This window comes from Muntiacus reevesi, chromosome 7 (assembly GCF_963930625.1).
Source record: "Muntiacus reevesi chromosome 7, mMunRee1.1, whole genome shotgun sequence".
NCBI lineage: Eukaryota > Metazoa > Chordata > Mammalia > Artiodactyla > Cervidae > Muntiacus > Muntiacus reevesi.
In genome coordinates this window covers 1,078,009-1,092,324 of record NC_089255.1, presented here as the reverse complement: position 1 = coordinate 1,092,324, position 14,316 = coordinate 1,078,009, and the positions used below count along the sequence as shown (strand labels likewise).

General features: G+C 42.4%; 1 protein-coding gene across 2 annotated transcripts in view; it reads right to left on the bottom strand.

Moving 5' to 3' along the window:
* Positions 1–13,521, bottom strand: part of MCC (MCC regulator of WNT signaling pathway) — a 478,958-nt gene extending 465,437 nt beyond the window's left edge. Inside the window, exon 1 of one of the 2 annotated variants that reach the window (XM_065940908.1) lies at positions 13,367–13,521. In XM_065940908.1, the coding sequence (XP_065796980.1) occupies positions 13,367–13,500 (134 nt within the window). In that variant the 5' untranslated portion in view covers positions 13,501–13,521. The remainder of the gene's footprint in view (positions 1–13,366) is intronic. The other variant, XM_065940914.1, reaches the window with a different exon arrangement.
* Positions 13,522–14,316: the final 795 nt, after the last annotated feature.

The following is a 14,316-nucleotide window of genomic DNA, read 5'->3' as shown; positions in this document are numbered from 1 at the left end:
AGCTACTCATTAGTGCAAATCTCATCTAATGGCCTTTCCTAACTCAAATGCTTCTGAGAGGCTGGGTTTACCATCGGATCTGCCAGGCTTCCCCTTACATTTGGAGGTGGGACTCTGCCACACATTCTTGTAGGTTTCTTGTATGAAAAGTGGCTGCTTGCGCTTTTGTTAAGGATCTTTGGGGAGGAAGGGAAGTAAGGATAGAGGTGGGCAACAAATAATGAGCACTACATCATATTTGTGCTCGTGTGTCTCTTACTATCTCTGAGTAGATGACATTAAGAGTGATCTCTTTTTCTCTGCATTTTTCCATATGATTTTTTTTTTTTTTTTGGCAATAATGTTCAGGGCCTACGAAGTCTAATCTATTTAAACACTGATATCCTTTTTGTGAGCTGCTTATATGGGTTCTGTTTTGAGCTTACATGCCTATACTTTATTGGGGTTGCAATCTCAGGGAAGAAAGAGTGCAGGGAAAAGATGAATGAGGAAACAAGGTGGGTAGAGCTAAGGTAAGCAGTGTGTACACAAGCTGACAGCTCTGCAGCACACAGAGGCCAGAGGAAGCTACTGCTTCACAGCAGGTCCTCGGGGGAGGAAGGAGGAGCCACTAACAGCTGGCTCCTTCCAGTTTCCTGTCTCTCACAGCCTGCTGCCCCACTGGGTGTGACCTCCACAACACCTCAGGGTTGAGAGTCAGTTCCTAGCCAGGTTGATAAGAAGTCCTGGTCTGAGGAAAAGGAGGAGGAGGAGAAGGGGGAGGAGAAGTGGTTTGGGGCTCTCGAGTGGAGACAGGGGTCTGGAATTCTCGAGGAGGAGGAAAGGACAACCTTTTTTTTTCTCTACATTCCTTAGTCTTAGTCACATGAAATGTCTTTTTTTCTTTAAGCCTGGAACTGATGATTACACAACAAACAACTCAATTTAAACTCTATACTAAGGATTATATGACAATGTTTCCTATTTGAGGAGTTTCTCCTTCCTGAAAACCTTCTGGCTAATCCTGTTATCTTAAAATGTAAATTATGGGAGAGGGTCTAGTAAGATCTTTACAACCTTGAGACATTCTTTTGATAATAACCAATTAAAAAAGTATCTAACTCCCTTGCTAACACTAGCAAGGGGGGCACTCTCCGCCCCCTTCTGATGTCCATGTCAGAAGCTTTCTCTGCCCGTTTTTATACTTCAATAAATCTCTGCTATACAAAAGCTTTTGAGTGATCAAGCCTGGTGCCTGGTCCCGAAGCTAAATCGTCTTCTTCGGAGATGACGAATCTGACGTCGTTCACCGTCAGCTGTCAGGGTGATGCACCTGGCAATGCCAGGCAGTCACTGAGGAGGCAAGAGTCTCCGGAGGGTCGGGCAGTCTCTCTCTGTCGTCAGGGCTGCCCTTGGCTCCTCTGTGGGAAAGGGCAGGGCAGCACGGAAGCCACTGACAGAGCCACTCTGGCTGAAGACAGAGCCACAATCGAGGAGGGCAGGTGAAGCTAAGTGACGATTCTGGGCCAGCAACATATTCCTTGCAATACACTTAGAAAAATACGCTTCTATAAGGCCAGCTGTTTTCTTCCCGTCACTGAACCTCCGAGGTGCTTTGCACTTTTCCTTGCCATGTGTGTACTTACTGCATAAGACCAAATACTCCTTAAGAGAAGAGGTTCTAACACATCCGTCTTTGAATTCTTCTGTGCACACTGTGGGCATTCAATAAACATTTTAAAATAAAAATTGATATTCTTAAATTTGCTCTGGTATGACAATCATCAGATGCTATAGGTACTGGCAACTGAGAAGGAATACAGAAAGTAAAAAACCACTATGGATAGCAAATTATTCCTTTAAGGGAATGTGTATTTTATATTATCAAAATTGGGACTTCAATAAACTAACTTACATGGCAATAGTCTTTGTGTTTTCCTCATTTCATGTTATTTTACTGATAGTAATTCTGGAAGCATATAAGCATACAGTTAGAGGCAAGTTAACATTGGCACAGAAATTTTTTCTATTTTAGGAATGATAAAAATAAAAATCCTATCTTGCAAGTGTAGAACCAGCAACATAATTTTATCTTAAGGTAGTATTAATACATCACTTCATTCATTCAACACTGATTTAACATCTACGTACACAGCATTTATGTACAAGGAATAGTATCTCGCAGTGTGAGAACTACAAAGGCATGGTTGTTATAAAGTTTATAATCTGGTAGGCGAAACAAGCTGAAGAGAAGTTACTATAACACAAGTAAATTTTCTTATTTTTATTCTACTATTAGTTGAAAATGTTTGTTCACTGTGAAACCTAGTAACCAGAGAGGAAAGGTCTAAGAAAAGTGGACTATAAATATTAACTTGAAAACATTTTTATAACATTTATATAGCTTGAAAGGGTCAGGATAGAACCATATGGGCAACTGCCAAACAGGTTTTTTTATAACAATCAGAATACACAATTACAAGTAGTTGTTTTTTTTTTTTTTTTTCAATTTACTTCATCTCATAACCTTTACTCAGGAACCAACAGAAAACCTAATTGATGGTTCAGTGCTTTTGAAAATACTATTAACTAGATGGTATTGAAGCCGACTGGATGATAACAACTCCCAATATAGGGAAACTATGGATTTATCATTACAGAGAAGGAAATGGCAACCCACTCCAGTGTTCTTGCCTGGAGAATCCCAGGGACTGTGGAGCCTGGTGGGCTGCTGTCTATGGGGTCTCACAGAGTTGGATACGACTGAGACAGATGGACATGACTTAGCAGCAACAGCAGCAGAATGGATTTATCAGGGTCAGTTCACAAGCAAACACCAACACTTGCTCAATGGGACGAATTTAAATGGCATGCTTTTCCAAAAGAACACGCTACCAACAAAATCCTAAACTAGTACCAATAGTCCATAAAATAAAAATATTTCAGTCATTACCAAAAAAAAAAAAAAAAGAGAGAGATTTGTTAAAATCACTTTACGAAAGAAGACTGCTTGAAGAGGTTTGTGTGACTTGCCTAAAGTCATATGACTAGTTAGTTAAAGGGGCACACAACCTCCATCAAACTAGTATTCTAGATTGTGTAAAATGCACACAATATGTATGTTCAAATATAAATTCCTCAACTTCTTTTTTATGAAGCACAGCTGCTTTACACGATTTAGAATGTTGTGTTAAAATGGTATATAACAGTCATTCAGCTATATATATATTCTTTTTCATATTTTTTCCATCATGGTTTATTATATGATATTGAATATAGTTCCCTGTGCTATAAAGTAGGGCCTTGCTATTTAACTTACATGTAGTGTACATCATCTGACATGCTGGGCTGGATGACTCACAAGCTGGAATCAAGACTGCCAGAAGTATCAACAACCTCAGATATATGCAAATGATATCACTCTAATGGCAGAAGGCAGAAAGTAAAGAGGGACTAAAGAGCCTCTTGATGAGGGTGAAAGAGAAGAGTGAAAAAATAGACTTAAAACTCAACATTCAAAAACTAAGATTATGTTGCCCTTTCCCATCACTTCATGGCAAATAGATGGAGGAAAGTAGAAGCAATGACAGATTTTATTTTCTTGTGCTTCAAAATCACTGCAGATGGTGACTGCAGCCATGAAATTAAAAGACACTTGCTCCCTGGAAGAAAAGCTGTGACAAATCTAAATAGTGTATTAAAAAGCAGAGACATTACTTGGCCAACAAAGGTCCATATATTCAAAGATATGGTTTTTCCAGTAGTCATGTATGGATGTGAGAGTTGGACCATAAAGAAGGCTGAGAACTGAGGAATTGATGCCTTTGAATTGTGGTGCTGGAGAAGACTCTTGAGGTCCCTTGGACTGCAAGGAGATCCAGCCAGTCAATTCTAAAGGAAGTCGTCTTGCATATTCATTGGAAGGACTGATGCTGAAGCTGAAGCTCCAATACTTTAGCCAACTCATTGGAAAAGACCTTGATGTTGGGAAAGATAGAAGACAAAAGGAGAAGAGGGCATCGGTGGATGCGATGGTCAGGTAGCATCATCAACTCAATGGACATGAACCTGAGCAAACTTTGGGAGACAGTGGAAAAGGAAGCCTGGCGTGCTGCAGTCCATGGGGTTGCAAAGAATCAGAGACAATTTAGCAACTCAATAATAACAACAAATACAGTATTAATAGTTTGTATCTGCAAAATCCCAAACTCCTAATTTATTCCTCCATGACCCCCTTTCGCCTTGGTAATCATATATCTGTTTTCTTCATGAGTCTGTTTCTGTTTTATAAATAAGTCTATTTGTATCATATTTTAGATTCCACATATAAATGATATCATATGGTATTTGTCTTCTTTCTGACTTACTTCATTTAGTATGATAATCTCTAGGTTCATCCATGTAGCTACAAATGGCATTATTTCCTTCTTTTCTATGGCTAAATAATATTCCATTGTATACATATACCACATCTGCTTTATCCAGACATCTGATAATGGAAATTTAGGTTCTCAGCTTCTTCTAAGTTGGACAAAACCTAATAATATTTTTCTACATATTCTAAAGTGTTTGAAATTACCATTATACATGTACAATTTTATTTGATCAACATTTAATAAGTTTCTATTACATGCTAGGCACTGAGTCTACAAAGACAAAAGACAAGAAACATATATCGGCTCTGCTTTGAGTGTGGGGAGCAAAGAATCGGAAACAGTGAGAATACCAAATGTGAGTAGTGCTGGCCTAGGAGTCTGTGTAAGCCCCTGAGACATGAGAGAAAGTCTCCAGAGAGCAAGAGCTGCATGAAAACTAAGTCTAGAACAAGTGAGGTGCTCATCACACAGACAAGGACGGGGAGAAGAGCACTTACAGAAGGAGCTGCAAGTGCAAAGCACTGGCGCTGGGACAGCTGGGTGTGCTAGAGAAGGCAGTGTGAACAGTAATGCCAAAGGCGGTACAGTGACTATGCCAGAAGGCCCAGGGGCTTCACCTCAATGGCCCAAGGAGGAGTCTCCACTTATCTGCACGGAACAGGCAACTGTTGAAGGGTTTTATGAAGAGCTGCCTGCTCGATTTTATGTTATATTGATAGATGACTTTAATGTCCATGTAAAGTGGCCTGGAGGAGCCAGACCTGCAGGTTAGGATACTAGGAGAATAATTCTGGTGAGAGATGAAGGAACTTTGGAAACCAAGAAGGGGGAGGGAGATGAGCAGCACTGATTTCTCCCTTTGCTTATGATAAATATAAAAACTGCTTACATGTTTTTAGAGGAATAAATACTTCCCCAGCAATATTATCACAATGATTTCCACTCTTTTTAACATGAAGTACACTCAGGTTAGGGCGTCCCCTGTGGTTCAGCAGTAAAGAATCCACAAGCAATGCAGGAGATGCAGAAGACACGGGTTCGATCTCTGGGTTGGAAGATCCCCTGGAGGTGGGCATGGCAACCCATTCCAGTATTCTTGCCTAGAGAATCCCATGGACAGAGGAGCCTGGAGGGATGCAGTCCATATGGTCATAAAGAGTCGAACACAACTGAAGCAAGTGGGCATGCACACACACTCAAGTTAAGACTGTACAGTACATAAAACAGTCAAAGTAAAAATCTTGCCTTAAAGCATTAACCTCTAATGTAAAATATTCTGTTAAGCTTATTAGTCTCAGAAAGAAGTTTTGATTTTTTGTAAATAAGTGAAAAATTCTGACATTTAAAGGAAATGTAGTCACACTTTTATAAAAATGCCCTCCATAGGCTTTTACCTCCTTCATCTGTATCACAACCCATAGGTTTTTACCTCCTTCATCTGTATCACAAATATGTGTATGGTGAACTTTTAAATGATAGACAACAGGTGTCTTAATCTGTGACACTTGCCATACTGCTTCATAAATGCCCAATTAACACCAACATCAAATCTGAGATGCATTTTCAAGTACCTTCTACATTGGGATGTGAACACTTAAAAAATTAAACAAAGAGCTCATCTGCCTAGAATTTTCCAAGCAAAAGTTTTAAAACTAAATATTCAACTGAAGGCTACACTTAAACTCAGCTAACAACTGTCACATCAGACAAACATTTAACACTTACTGGTCAACCTAGCAATTGGTTCCATTTACATTTTCACTCTGCTAAGGGAACAGGGATCCAAATATTTGAACAATGAATGGGTTCAGAAAGTCCTTCTGCCTACCAACACTTTTTCTCCCATTTGTTACAGTCATCAATAATCAATTGCATGACTTCAGTAATTACTAATTCACATATTTAAACTGATATTTTGAAATGACAATGAGAAGCTGACAATTAACTGTTCTCTAAGGAAATGCCTTTTTTCTCCATATGGTTTCTACTCTGGGACTGACACTTCAGAGAGGTTTTCAACTTACCAAACAAGGGAGTCTCCCCAGCTGAGACCCCCATGGAAATTTATTTAGAATGCAAATACCTCGACTTCTGTACCAAGAATTTAAATGCCATTCCCACTGAGGCTAAGAAGCCAGTTTTAAAATGAAAATTCATCTGCACCATAGACCTTGGATAAATTAACTGTAAGGCTTTGGGGGTTTTAATAGGTTTTCTTGTGATAGCAGTGCAGCATTTATGGGGGGCCGGGGAATGTCCTTAAGGAAGGGCCACAGGTGCATTCTTTTTCCTCAGAGGCTCTGTTATTTTGGCTCTCTGTCTTAAAATAGAGACGGTAAACTCCTGTTGCAAGAATCAAATGAGATAAGGTTTAGAACAATTGACTGTAAACTTTAAAAGCTTCCATAAACATTTGCTGTTGTTACTTTAGATGGTCACTAACCTGCCTACTCCAAATTAAAAAACTATAAAACAAAGGGCTGGTGGAAAAAAACAAAACTATCCTGAAAAATATATTTACTAAAAATGCGTGTGAACAAACTGACCTATATATTCAACGCAATCCCAATGAAACATCTCAACTGCCTGTGCTGAAGAAATTAACAAGCTGATCCTAAAATGTATAAGAGAACTTAGAGGACTAAGAACAGCCAACCTTAAAAACAGAAGAACAAAACTGGAGGATTCACACTTCTCAACTTCAAAACTTAAAACAAAGCAACAGTAATCAGAATAGTGTGGTGCTGGTATACGGATAGGCACACCTACAGACAGAAAAAAACTGAGAGTCGAGAAATAAACGTTTATGTTTATGGTCAACTGGTTGGTGATAAGACAGTCAGGAAAATAGGAAAGAATAGTCTTTTCAACAAATGGTGCTTGAACAACTTGATAGCCACGTGCAAAAAAATGAACTTGGATCCTTCTTCACATCATACACAAAAATGAACTCAAAATGGATCACAAACCTAATATAAGAACGAAACCTATAAAACTCTTAGAAGAAAACAGGAATAAATCTTTGTGACTGTGGATTAGGCAAAACTTTCTTAGATACGACACTGAAACACAAGCAACTAAAGGTTACGTAGTGTATGATTCCATTTACATGAAGTATGCATAATAAGCAAATCTATAGAAGCAACTTAGCAGGGTCAGAGCTTAGAGACAGAAAGTAGACTAATGGTTGCCTAGAACTGGGGACGTTGTGGGGAGTGAAACAGGGGAGTACTGCCATCAAAACAGGATGAAATCTTCCTAACCAAGAACACAAGATGCTTTTCCTTTTCTCCAATCATTTTACATTTTACTAGAGGAAAGTTATGATGTCATCAGGAAAATAGGAGTGATACTCCTTAGTTGTGGGATGTGCGTACGTGCTCAGTCACTTCAGTCATGTCTGACTCTTTGTGACCCCACTGACTGTAGCCCGCCACGCTCCTCTGCCCACGGGATTTTCCAGCCAAGAATACTGGAGTTAGTTGCCATGCCCCTCTCCAGGGGATCTTCCTGGCCCAGGGATTGAATCCACATCTCCTGCATTGCAGGCAGATTCCTTACCTGCTGAGCCACCTGGGAAGCCCAGTTATGGGGTACTGGATGATTTTGATTTGATTTTTTATATATTTTCCAAATTTTCAACAACAAAAATATCTTTTATATAACTAGGAAGAAGTTATTTTTAAAGGAAAATATATAATAAAATATACTTACATTTAAAGTATCTCATAAACAAGGAAAATGCCTGAAAGATTTTTCAGTATACATGACATACCACTGTTTATTCTTGGTTATTTATTCATCAGAATTTACTGATTGAAATGGCTATACGGCAAATACTGTGCTAGATCCTGAGTGTACAGTTAATAAAACATGATTCTGTCCCTCATGAAGGCTATATTTAGTGGGAGAATAACAATAAATTGGCAAACAAAGCAATAAACAAATGCAATTACAGGTTGAAAAGGGTTCTTTGGAAGAAAGCCATTGGTATTATGATGAACAATAATGCCAGGGTAGAGATGACTCATTTCATTTCTTATTTTCTTATTTTGGCCACACCACTCAACTGGTAGGATCTTAATTCCCTGACCGGAATTGAACCCAGGCCCTCGGCAGTGAAAGCACAGTGTCCTAACCACTGGACCCCAGGGAAATCCCTAATTCACTTTGATACAGCGGTCATGAAAGCTCTCTCGAAGGCAATAAAGTCTGAGCTGAAGTTTGAAGACTAAGTCTAAATGAAAGCGATGGTTTATGGTATTTGTCAAAATGTGCAACATAAACAGTTTCTAAAGCTGAAGGATAAAGACAAAAGCTTTAGAATTCCAAAGGGAAATTAATGTCAGCCAATAGAGTAAAACCACCATCTCTAATCACACGATATCTAGTGCCCGCAAAACTCAATACCAGAAAGTGTGGCATGAAGTCACCGTGAGCTTAATGAAGGCGCCAGAAGAGCCTGCAGCAGTCAGGGTGCAGCCCGAATTCCTCCCTCTTCAAGCTGTGGCCTGGCTCCACCTCATGGCAGTTTAAGTATCCATGGGAATGATTCTGTATTCCCCTGGCAGCCTGGGAGTTCCTGGGCAGCAGCAACAATTCCAGGAATCTCCAGTTAGCTAATACCTTTTCTGTCAGTTTGATGGGGAAGGCTGGGCCTAGAGGATATTTAAGACACAAAACCCTAACTTTTTATCTCCCTTCTTCCTGAAATAGTTTGCCTTGACAGGGCCTCAGGCTCTCTTCTCCTTATCCTTCCTCTGAACACAACACCTCCAGTTCACTCCTCTTTGAGGATATGAGGGCCAGGGTAAAGGTAAAGGACTGGAGCCAATACAGTTGAATTTGGGTTAATATGGGGAGTTTTATTACATGTATTGTTTGCTACTTGCCTACCCAATATCCATTTCTCACTCTTTTTTTCCCATTTATTTTTATTAGTTGGAGGCTAATTACTTTACAATATTGTAGTGGTTTTTGTCAATACATTCATGTTAATGTATGACAAAACCATCTCACTCTTAATAACGGAACTCAGCTTCTGTATAGGAGGCAATGTACCCAAATGGATGACATGCTCCCTTAAACTCTTCTGCATGTAGAGTTTGACCAACATCATGTCAATTAAGGGATCTGGGAAAGCTGTGTTTTGATGATACAGGCATCATCTACTTTAGCTTCCTCTTACATCTTCCTCCCCAGAACTTGGAGATGAAGTTGGACACAGAGCCATCATTTTAGGACTGTGAGATAACCAAGAAGATGAATTCTCCATGTGAAGAACGGTGATACAGAAAGAAAGAAGCTGTGTGTTGATCCCATCATGGAGCTGCTGTCTCAGCCTGGCTGGCTCACCTCCAGACTTCTAGGTGTTACAATCAACCCTTATTTGACTTATGTATTCTATTATGTACAGCCAAAATGAAATCCTAAAGGATACAGCCATTGATGTTAGGACAAACTTGACATCTTTTAAAGAATTCAAGGTTTTATGTTAGAAAGCCCAACTCTCAAGTTTAATATAAGAGAAAATTCACAGCATTCCACACCTTACCACACACTGTAGAGAGGTCAGTAAAGTCATTAAACAGTGGCAGCATGAAGGAGTGACACTGGAAATGGAGTCACTTTCATTAACCTCATTCCTCCAGCATACCAAATAAACATGTGCTCCAGGAAAACTGTGCTTGCTGTGGAAAGACACTTCTGGACAAGGTCTATGCTTCCTCCTCTCAATGAAATTGCTACCTTGAACTCCTCTTATATGGAAATTTTGTCACAGCCTAAATATAACTTCCACAGCAACTCTGCCCACAGCTAAAGTTTTGGCTCTGCAATATGTGAACCATGAACTTCCAGATGTTCAAACTGGTTTTAGAAAAGGCAGAGAAACCAGAGATCAAATTGCCAACATCCGCTGGATCATCGAGAAAGCAAGAGAGTTCCAGAAATATATCTATTTCTGTTTTAATGACTATGCCAAAGCCTTTGACTGTGTGGATCACAATAAACTGGAAAATTCTGAAAGAGATGGGAATACCAGACCACCTGACCTGCCTTTTGAGAAACCTGTATGTAGGTCAGGAAGCAACAGTTAGAACTGGACATGGAACAACAGATTGGTTCCAAAAAGGAAAAGGAGTACGTCAGGCTGTGTATTGTCACCCTGCTTATTTAACTTACATGCAGAGTACATCATGAGAAACGCTGAGCTGGAGGAAGCACAAGCTGGAATCAAGATTGCCAGGAGAAATATCAATAACCTCAGACATGCAGATGAGACCACCCTTATGGCAGACAGTGAAGAAGAACTAAAGAGCCTCTTGATGAAAGTGAAAGAGGAGAGTGAAAAAACTGGCTAAAGTTCAACATTCAGAAAACTAAGATCATGGCATCTGGTCCCATGATTTCATGGCAAATAGATGGGGAAACAGTGACAGACTTTATTTTTTGGTGCTCCAAAATCACTGCAGATGGTGATTGCAGCCATGAAATTAAAAGACACTTACTCCTTGGAAGGAACATTATGACCAACCTAGACAGCATATTAAAAAGCAGAGACATTACTTTTCCAACAAAGATCCATCTAGTCAAGGCTATGGTTTTTCCAGTAGTCATGTATGGATATGAGAGTTGGACTATAAAGAAAGTTGAGTGCCAAAGAATTGATGATTTTGAACTGTGGTGTTATAGAAGACTCTTGAGAGTCCCTTGGACTGCAAGGAGACCCAACCAGTCCATCTCAAAGGAGATCAGTCCTGGGCGGTTACTGGAAGGATTGATGTTGAAGCTGAAACTCTGATACTTTCACCACCTGATGTGAAAAGTTGACTCATTTGAAAAGACCTTGATGCTGGGAAAGATTGAGGGCAGGAGGAGAAGGGGATGATAGAGGATGAGATGGTTGGATGGCATCATCTACTCAATGAACATGAGTTTGGGTAAACTCCAGGAGTTGGTGATAGACAGTGAGGCCTGGCATGCTGCGGTTCACGGAGTCACAGAGTTGGACATAACTGAGCGACTGAACTGAACTACTACTGAACATACCTTCCAACTTTCAAGCAGATATATTAAAGTGATGTGGCTCAAAGGATAAAGTTTTTTCCAACTTTTACTCCAGTGAATTTCTATCTCCCTCTAAAATTCCTTCTTTAACATCATGCCCTTATAATGCTTCACCTTCCAAAACAAAGTTTTCAAGCAAAATTCGTTATCCTTCAGGGTTCACACAGTCCCCACTCAAAATAATATGAACATTTATATAAAAAGTGTAGTTAAGATAAAGCAACAATATTAATAGGATTAAAGGAAAGGAAGGAGAGAAGTAGTGAAGTCGCTCAGTTGTGACCTACTCTTTGCGACCCTGTGAACTGTAGCCCACCAGGCTCCTCTGCCCATGGGGATTCTCCAGGCAAGGATACTGGAGTGGATTGCAATTTCCTTCTCCAGGGGATCTTCCCAACCCAGGGATTGAACCCCGGTCTCCCGCATTGCAGGCAGTTTACCCTCTGAGCTGCCAGGGAAGCCCTAGATTGAGAGAATTTTGGTCGTTTTCTATGTGCACTTGTGCCCTTATGAAATTAATGTCTTTTTGCATTCTAACATGAAGAATGCAGACAGATTTTATTATTGCAAATGAGTTTTTCCTACTCTACTTTCAGGTAGGGAAATAACAACAACAAAATACTAAACTATATGATGAAATTTTTTTATTCTGGAACCAAAAAAGGGAAAGACTTCCAGATGAAAATGTAATATTTCTTCATTTCAGGACATAATTACGTCATAAAGTGTTCAGATATCTTTCTAATGTTTTCCAATGAAACTTCAAAAAAGTAATAAAATTCAGCTAGGAATTATAATTGAGTCAAGTCTTAAAGAATTTTTTAACTGTCTTTTTTTTTTATTTCACATGTCTAATCCCCTATTTCAGAGATTTTTTTTTTTTTTTAATTTGGGGGTGGGAAGGGATTCCCTACTCTTTTTCTCTGTGTAAGCAAGTGCAATCAGTAGGAGGCACCCTGGGATTTTCAGAGTATCTTCACCATCACCAAGACAAAGGCTAAAGAAACATGTAACACCCAATTTAGGCTGCCTACCCCTTTGAAGGCAATTCAAATTTGGGCGCGTACAGGCGTCAGCGCCCAGTGTCGACCTTTCATATGAGCAATCTGGAAGACGTTACGATTGCCTTCCTCACCATCAGTGTCTGATATGTGATAAACATTTGGGCAGAGTAATTATTTTGCCAAGCCTTGCCGCTTGACGTTGCATACCGCCCCTGCAGGGGAGCTGGAAGCCTGCACAGCGACGGTTTGAAGTGATCACGCAGAGGCGCCCCGAGGCCCCTCAGGAGGCTCACCTGGTTAGAGCCCTGAGCCGGGGTAGGGAGTAGGGTCTATATTACAGCCTCACCTCTCAGCCCCCACTTTGCTCCCCTCAGGCTAAGAGGTTTAGATCAGTACTGAGCGGCAAACTACTAATACGCCCACTTTGGGGGCTCCGAAGTTTGGAACGCAGGGTCTCTGTGGCACACGAAAGTTTTTCACAGGTTGCTTTCCTGCTCAGCTCCGTCGCTGACCGCGCATCCCTCTCCGGGTGCGGTCCCGGGTCTGTCCGCCGAGCAAACGGACAAGACCGCTGCCCGGTGGCCACAGCGTCTTGACACCCTGAGGCTGCAGAGCAGCCTCTTCTACCTGGGCAAGCGGCCCGCACTGGTCTCCCCCAGTCCCGGGGGACGACCCGCATCCGAAAGAGAAGTCTCCCTGTGCCCAGACAAAGGCAGCGCTGGGGAAGTTGCACCAACCGGCACCTCCAGAAGACGAGCTGAGCAGCAACTCGGCCTCAGTGGCCGAGCCGGCGACGCGCTCTCAGAGTCGCGGGCAACTATTCCCGTGAGCTTCGGAGCTACTTGGCGGAAGTCTGGGGCGAGGGGGCGGAGGAGGGGTCTCGGGCAGCGCGGAGAGGCGGGTCGCGCCCCTGCCCGTCCCGCGGACCTCCCCGAGTACCTGCTGATGTAGCCGTCGCCGTCGCCGTCGCAGGTCTGGAAGAGGCGCCGCATCCTCTCCTCCTCGCCGGTGCTCGACGTGTCGCTGCTGCTGCTCCCGCCGCTGGCGCTGCCCGCCGCCGCCGCCGCCGCCATCACGCGCCCGCCCCCGGCTCGGGAAGCGGAGGACGCGCGGCCGCGGGAGGAACCCGCCGGCGCGCACGGCGCTCGCCGCTCCCGGCCCAAAGCCTGACTGACGACGGAGCATGCCCAGTGGCCGCTGGGGCGCTCCGGGAGCGGGATTCCACTGCTCCGGGTTTTGTTCCGGCTGGGAAGATGGGCGCTCTGAAGTCGCCGGAGCAGGCCCCTCAGGGGAGAGGGAGGAGGGGGAGGTGGCTCGTGGAGTTAGGGAGCTGGGGGTGGTGACGGGAGGGTCCTGGGCAGGGGGGTGACAGTCTTGGGCCGATGCAATCTGCCCAGAGTATCGGGGTGGGATTTTAAGTACAGTTTTGTTTTCCCCGAAGTCAGGTGGTCCAGCCTGGGCCTTTGAGGCCGTTATCTCCTCTTTCCAGGCCCGAGCACCCCTTCATTCCCAGCTCAGGTGCTACACCTGAGTGTGAGGGAGGGAACCCTCGGAGTGTGCTAGCCAGCCCTGGTCGCTGCAACTACATGGGAGACCCTGAGAGATAACTGTCTAACTGAGCCTAGCCGGCCATAAGTTTTGAGGTGGTTTGTTATGCCACAGTAGTGAAACTGATAATCGCTCATTCGTATCCAACTCTTTGCCACCCCATGGACTATACGGTCCATGGAATTCTCCAGGCCAGAATACAGCAGTGGGTAGCCTTTCCCTTCTCCAGGGGATCTTCCTGACCCAGGAATCGAACTGGCATCTCCTACATTGCAGGTGGATTCTTTACCAACTGAGCTATCAGGAAAGCCATGCCACAATAGATAACTGGAACACATCCA